Source organism: Mugil cephalus, chromosome 5 (assembly GCF_022458985.1).
Source record: "Mugil cephalus isolate CIBA_MC_2020 chromosome 5, CIBA_Mcephalus_1.1, whole genome shotgun sequence".
In the NCBI taxonomy this organism is placed as follows: Eukaryota; Metazoa; Chordata; class Actinopteri; order Mugiliformes; family Mugilidae; genus Mugil; species Mugil cephalus.
In genome coordinates, this window is record NC_061774.1 from 25316020 (window position 1) to 25323180 (window position 7161).

At 41.5% G+C, this 7161-nt stretch overlaps 1 protein-coding gene across 2 annotated transcripts; it reads right to left on the bottom strand.

Annotated features, from left to right (window-relative positions):
- Positions 1-1249: 1249 nt before the first annotated feature.
- Positions 1250-6832, bottom strand: LOC125007705 (asialoglycoprotein receptor 1-like). Of its 2 annotated transcripts, XM_047584450.1 has the most exons (8): positions 6707-6832; positions 6089-6182; positions 5485-5583; positions 4948-5346; positions 4603-4737; positions 4381-4523; positions 3728-3837; positions 1250-2953 (listed from the first exon to the last, which is right to left on the bottom strand). In XM_047584450.1, the coding sequence occupies exons 2-8, from the start codon at positions 6144-6146 to the stop codon at positions 2815-2817; spliced, it is 1083 nt and encodes a 360-aa protein (XP_047440406.1). In that variant the 5' UTR covers positions 6147-6182; positions 6707-6832; the 3' UTR covers positions 1250-2814. The 2 variants fall into 2 exon arrangements, with proteins under 2 accessions (XP_047440406.1, XP_047440405.1); XM_047584449.1 differs by having other exon boundaries at positions 4603-5346; positions 6707-6828.
- Positions 6833-7161: the final 329 nt, after the last annotated feature.

Sequence of the window (7161 nt, forward strand, 5' to 3'; positions counted from 1 at the left end):
TTGAGGGGCGGGGCTTAACTGGAGGCAAAAGATCTCAAACACAACAACTTGAAAACAGTGGTTAGCATATTTCAGTAGACTGTTATGGCAAGAATGGAAGAGGAAAATGCATATTTTAGAGAATATACTAATACACTCACTCTCTGACACCATGAGTGTTATTTTAAAGTTAACTCTGACAGATGGGACTATATTCACTGACCCCTACACTCTTGCTCACTGGATGGAGGATTTGACCAAAGGGGACACAGAAGGGGAAGTGAAGCCTCCTCCACAACGATATTACAAGAGGTAAGTGGAACCACTGTGGAGGGTAACGTTGTAAATGCTTGAACACCCGTGAAACACACAACTAATGTTGTGTTAGCTAGTGGTTAGCATTAGCATTAACATGTGACAATAATCCTCCAAATAATGATTCACTTAAGGTAATTTCAAGTTGGTGTGTTTGATTTTCTTCGGTTCTGACCCCCAAAAATACAACAAGACGACTTTTTCCCGGTTGACAGTGACAGTGTTCACCTCAAGCTTCCCTCTGTTTTGCCTCCAGCTAACGCCGTGACATCACAGTGATGTAGGCCATGAAGGGGAAGAGTGTCAGTTTGGCCAATGCAAGAAAGTGGTGACACACTCACATTTATACATTATGTCTTTGTCATGCACAAAGTCAGAAAGCATGTTTTTTAGTTAAAAACACAATATTTTCCTCATGAAGCTGCAGCCGACTCTCTCTCTCCCCCTCTTCTAGATGTGGATTTACTCTACAGATGGAGTTTTCAGTCACCTGCTGTTGAGGGGCTTCACTATCATGCAGAGCTTAACACTGCTGCTCTAGTTATCCACCCATGTGTGCAGTTGACGATTCCTTCGCTGGTTTCCCTGCCCACAAACATACAGTAACTGTGCACCAAGATTATACTTGTACTGTTTTCTGTCGAAATGCACAAATGGAGCTCGTGCCTTTCCAGAGTGACAGCTTTCCTTTTCGCCTTCTCCCCCTCGCGTTCGCAGGCTTGATGTCAAAATGTACCCTGACTGCTGTGAGTCTGCACCTGGCAGAGGAGAAAGGAAATGTTTCTAGGCAACAGAAGTCCATTTTGCAAAAGGGGCACAAGTCCAGGAAGTGTTAACACGTTTGTCAGAGCGGGAGCTGAACTGGATTATTTTTTACCTGCTTCTGACATCTGCATGTCCACCCATTGCACAGGGGAATATAAGTAACAGGTAAAAAAAAACTTTTAGCCAAGATGATTTTAAAGGGATTTTATTCACTGTACATCATTCAGCATTGTCGGAAAACTCCAGCTCAACCTGCTTCTTACTTGGTATATCAGAGCTAGTTATCTTTCATAAAAAGAAAGACACATTTTTAAATGTTTGTTCCATTATTTTTTTAAGAAACTTCTTCTTATTGCCTTAACTTTAACCATACAGTATATAGTAGCCACACAGGAAAGACCTTAAATAATTGATTCGACTGTGCTAGCTAATTGCATTCACATCTCAAACACAAGGAGTGCATTTCCCTCGGAAACACAGAGAGAAATTAGTTTGTGTCGGGGAATGTATTTCAGTTTAATCAATCCTGTGGAAGTAGAGTAAATAATTAATAGCATGAGAAAGTATTGTACGCATGTGCCGTCTTACTTACTCTGTAATTTGTTTTCTTGCGTATCAGATAATCACACAAAAGCGAAATCTATTTTTATTCAAACAAAGAATTAATGGTAAGTGCTGGAAATATCAGAAATATTAATCACAACTGTAATAAAGTCATAAGAGCAAAAGAAAGAAACAGGAAAAAAGGACATTTTTGATGGAAATTTAGTTTAAACATCATTTAAATCCAAGCACATTAGTTCCATAAGAGTATGTCATTAAAAGATGGCTCAGTTTATGTACTATTTGCAGTGGAAATCAAATCGACTCTGGCAAAGATCTGCCAGACCAATCAAATCTTTCAGGAAAGTTAACGAGTGAATGGCTCCGATTGGTTGTTAGGCTGTTTTTCAAATACTAGAATGAACCACGAAACCATAGACTGTATAAAAAGTGGAAACCATGAAAGCTCCTCTAAAGTGAAGTCAAAGCAAGTAGAGCTCCCCCTGGTGGCTGGAGGCTGCAGTATAGGTCATAAGCTCCACCCCCTCCATGTTAGTGGATGGGACTTGGTCCAAGCTCAAACACTAAAGTACACGTCAAATAATAATGAATGATTTCTGACATTTTAGGTAGGTCATATAATGCTGATGTTTGTCCAACACTCCATTTATCTGAGAAGTTAGTGTAAAAAGAGGTTGCAACATCATGATGATTGACAGTTGCCATGGCAGCCACTCAGTGAAGTAAAAGTAAATATTAAAAATAAGTGCAGTCTGGATGCTCAGTTTGACTAATGGGCTAAAGTGAAGTTACGTTGTCCATTTTCCTACAGTCCATGGTTGAAATGAAATCCAAATGACGTGTTACCAGATTCACGAGTTCTTGTCAATAATGGTTACGCCCGGCTGGGGCACTGTAGCTTCTCACAAATAACATGCAACATGGAAAGAGGTATAAATACTTGGTTGGGGACTATTTTGTTCTGTGCATTAATGCATAATTCATGTTCTGGTGCATTTAAGGTGCTGCAGTATTACAGCATCTGTTTATTTAACAGAAAATGGCCATTTTTTAAAAATCCCTGTTGGACAAAAGCTGAGCTGTGGCACAGAAACTGAAACCGAACCAGGCTTTGGCTCACACTCGTTAACAGGACCACTAGTTGGTTGACGTTATAAACATGAAACCTTTTCGTCAGCAGCGGAAACAACGTCACTTCTCACAGATCCACATCTGATCGGCGAAGCAGCCGTCGTCGTTCCACTTCCCCCCGTCCGTCGCCGACATTTGCACGTATTCTCCACAGTCCTGGTTCCTGTGGTAGTCGTTGGGCTGCCCACGCTGCCAGTACCTGGCGCACAGGACCACAGGGAAAAACTATTTTCTCTCGCTGTGTACGGCGCTCAGTTTTGTTTCCCAGCATCTCCGACCCGTTTCCTCTGACCTGAACCGTAATTGAAGGGACCGCGGCTCTGATTCACGTCACATTTGCATAGAAATGGTGCAACTGTAGAGTCTCCCTGCAATCACGGAATTTCTAAACCGCCCCCGTCGCCACCTCTGCACGCTCTCAGATGCATTCACACAAGATAATGACTCCCGATACAGTCGCGTCTGCGTTGTGCAACGTTTTAATTAGACAATACCGTACATCACCTCCTGATCCAGCAGTCCAGATCTTTTGAGTCGCAGAAAAAAATGCTTTTAACTAACTTACTCACTGGAGAGAAACCACAGCAGATTGAGTCAGAGTTAAGCTCATGAAGGATTTTTATCACGAGGCGTCTGTCATCGAGCCGCGGTTCACATCTATGTCATAATCAGAGCACGAATTCTTGAGTTATCACAGATGCAAGTAAGTGGAGACACGTCCATATTCATGCACAGTCTATTAGAGACAGCGGCTTTTATATTATTCTGCTGCGCCCACAACAAAGAGGATCTCAAGTGTCGGCTGGGGACGGATTAGGAGATGCAGGTGCAGAGTGTAATTGGTTTTGGTTTTACCTTTATATTTCATCTTTAAAACTGTTTAGTTTTTCACGAAAACATCCACACACGATCTTCTGGTTACAGGTGATTAAACAATGACGTACAATCGCAGTAAAGGCGCATTTAAACTTACTCTGTGGTGAGCGGAGTCCCATCCACCCACAGCCAAGACCCCTCCTCAATACTGTCAGTGAGGCCGATCCAGGCGTTCTCTCCTTTTTTCAGCAGCCCGTTAACAAATATCTATCAGAGTTGAACAGACAGAAGAAAAAAAGGTTTTTCCAAGGTCTTCGCGGCTCACAAAGTCGTTTTAAATGAGTCCGATTTTCTTCCAACGCTTTCATTTATATTAATACCTTGACAGATAACCTGGCTGACACAGTGTTAAAGCTGCTGAACATCACTATATTCCTAGAATCAGCGTGATATACACCGATCAGGCGTATCATTATGACCGCCTTCCTGATATCGTGTAGGTCTCCCTTGTGACTCATCAGGGAATGGACATGGGCCTTCTGAGGGTGTGCTGTGGTGTCTGGTAACAGGATGTTGTTAGTGGGGGTCTCTAAGGAGAGGGGCCTCTTCTATGGATCGCCCCACAGATACTTGATCAGTCTGGGATCTAGTGAATTTGGAGGCCTTGTCAACTTTTGTCACAGGACGCTCGGTGTTAAATGAGACCCTCCTGTCAGTGGTTTTAATGTTATGCCTGATCGGTGTATAATGAGCTCTAAGTTTCCTCTTGGTCGTAGACCTCGGGACCTTACTTCAGACCGCGTTTCTGACCTGTTCACCAAAGCTCTCTATGACGAGCAGGTCTGCTCCCTCGGCCATGCAGGCTTCCCGACTCGCCGTCCAGTTCTTCTTCTGGCTCGAAACCAAGTAGCAGCTGGTGTCAAACTTGGTCCAGTTTTTCTGACAGAGCATTCCTGCAAATTTAAAAACACAAACTAAACACACGAAAAAGACTAAACAGTTTAACTCGAGCCCGAGGGCGAACACGCCTACCTCTCACTTTACCCATCATCTTGTTGAGGCTCCTTTGCTGCTGGCCTCTACCTGCTTCCAGTCTGCTGTAGTTGGCCTCCAGTTGCACTTTTTCCTTCCTCAGAGCATTGTACCTGGCCTGCAGTTGGTCTTTGTCTGTCCACAGTGAATTATAGCTACTTTCAATATGACTCTTTCTCATACTCAGCGTATCGTAGCTTCTTTGCAACTGGTCCCTGCTCCTCTTCAGCGAAGAGTAATTGCTCTCTAGCTGAACGTTTTTGTCTACGAGCGCGCCGAAGCGAGTTTGCAACTCTCCCCTTTCTCTTTGCAGGTTACTGTATTCGGCCTGTAGCTGCTCTTTACCTGCCGTCAGGTTCTTGTGATCATTCCGCAGCCCCTCGAGGCTCCTCTGCACGTCACCAAAGCTCGCCTGCAGCCGGTCGCGCTCTCGTTTCAAGGCGCCGTAGCTTTCTCTCAACCGGTCCCGCTCATGTTTCACGCCGCTCAAAGTGACGTTGAACTCGTCCCTTTCGTTTGCGATCAGGTTGTAGCTTCGCCGCAGCTCGTCTTTCTCCTTGTTGACCTCGCTCAGCGTGATCTGCAGCTGGTTTTTCTCCACTTTTAAAGCGTCGTAACCGCTCTGCAGCCTCTCTCCCTCCGGCGTCAGGAGTTCAGTGTCATTCTGGAGCTTCTTCGCTTGAGTCGCAGTGTTGTAATTGGCCGTCCTCAGGTCGGCTGACGCACAGCGGCTGATTATCTCGTCTGTGAAAGGGCAAAGTAAAAAGGATGAATTCTTCCCCGAAGTGAAACACTTCCATTCATTTGGTTTCTCAAAAGCTAAAGTGACAATGGCTCAAATAAATCTTTCATGTCCGTAGTGACGGCAAATTAATGGCTTACAGAAGACGACTTGTCCTATGTTACCAGCCAACAGGAGAGCGCACAGTACTCCGAGACACGCGGCCGCATGTCTGGAGGCTTTACTGGCGCGTAAATCCACTGAAACAAAAGTAAACAGGTAAATTATTCCCCCACAGTCTGTGTAATTACATTTATTAAAATATATATATATATTTTACATGTTCGTCCACCATCTTGTGTTTTTTTTTCCAAGTTCTGCCTTTAATCTCAGAATTCTGCCCTTTTTGAAAAAAAAAAAAAATATATATTTTACATGTTCTTCCACGATCTTGTCTGCATTAAATAGGTCTTAAATTTTGTTCTGAACTCAAATGATGAACTTAAATGATTAGAATCGGTTAAAAAGCACAACACTCGTAAACGGGTGGTTCACTACATGATAGTCAGTCCATACAGGCAAACGAAATCGAACGCAAGTCTACCTAAGAGGATTAGGACCACTGGAAAAATAAAATTGTAGTTAGTTCTGACTTTGATCTCAGAATTCTGACAAAAAAAGTCATAATTCTGAGGGAAAAAGTGAGAATTCTGAGATTAAAGTCAGAAAGTCAGAAGAAGCTTCACATTCAGGATGATACTGTACCGTGAGTAACGAGGTTCTTGCTAATATACAAGCTGTCATCTATTTCCATTGTGTCCATGGTTGTTGTTTTTTTTTTTTCCTGTTCAGCTGAGACCTTTGATTTTTAACAGGAAACAAACACAGATTTTAGGTTTTAGAAATAAAACAAAATTAGTACTTAATTGAAAAATCTAAATTCATTTCTATATTTATTCTTGAATAATTTCTGTTTTTATTTTGACTAATCCAATACAAAACAGGATTTACTTGCCAAATTAATACAAGTATTAAAAAAATAAAGATTACATATTTGACTTAGATTTTATTCATCTGCAAGGGAAATTGCTTGGTCACAGCTCAGTTGCTCATTAAAAAGACACAGAACCACTAGCAAAAAGATAATAAAACACAGTAATAATATGAATAATAAATAATATAAAATTTAATAATAATACAAAATAACATAAGATATAAGTAAAAATCTACCGAAATAAAATAAAATAGAATTGAATAATTTAATAAATAATTCATCAAAGACATATAACAATGTGTGAGCTTATTTTAATATATAACTAATCTGGTATAATTCTAGTGAAAGTGAAGCTTATTGAGGTGAAGTAAGTGGAAAACTGTTCTTACCTCAGTTCCACCGCTTCCCACCAACTCACAGCAACAAAACACAGCAAAGAAATGAACGTGTGATAACGCAGCATTATTTATTGTGCAGGAAAAATAGGATGTTCCTCCTACTCAGAGTCATCATATTTTAGTCTTAAACTGACACGTGCAGAAAAAAAATAAACTTCAGTTCACCTCTGAGGTACAACATGTCCACAATCATTCCAGAAGAAAACTCACCAGCTAAGATGAATTGTAACTATGGAGAGATTTAGTTCTCTTTTTTTTTTCTCACAATGTGTTCTCTCTCAGGATGCTGAATTTCAGCTTCTGTGATTTCTGTTCCCTTTTCTCACAGAGAAGCTTCCGACAGAGGTTAAATGAGCGACACCGTTACATGAACAAGATACATGGTAGGTCAAATTGCTAATCTTAAAAAAAAAGGCAAAAAATGCACAGAGGAATCCACCGAGCAG

Bases quoted from the DNA above. Each gene is read 5' to 3' on its own strand.
- LOC125007705 (XM_047584449.1), bottom strand. From the start codon at position 6,146: ATGGACACAATGGAAATAGATGACAGCTTGTATATTAGCAAGAACCTC. The intron at 3,838-4,380 runs GTCAGAAACGCG...CAACTCTGATAG, and splicing joins TAGAGAGCTTTGGTGAACAG to ATATTTGTTAACGGGCTGCT. The intron at 2,954-3,727 runs GTAAGTTTAAAT...CCTGTGCGCCAG, and splicing joins GGGACTCCGCTCACCACAGA to GTACTGGCAGCGTGGGCAGC.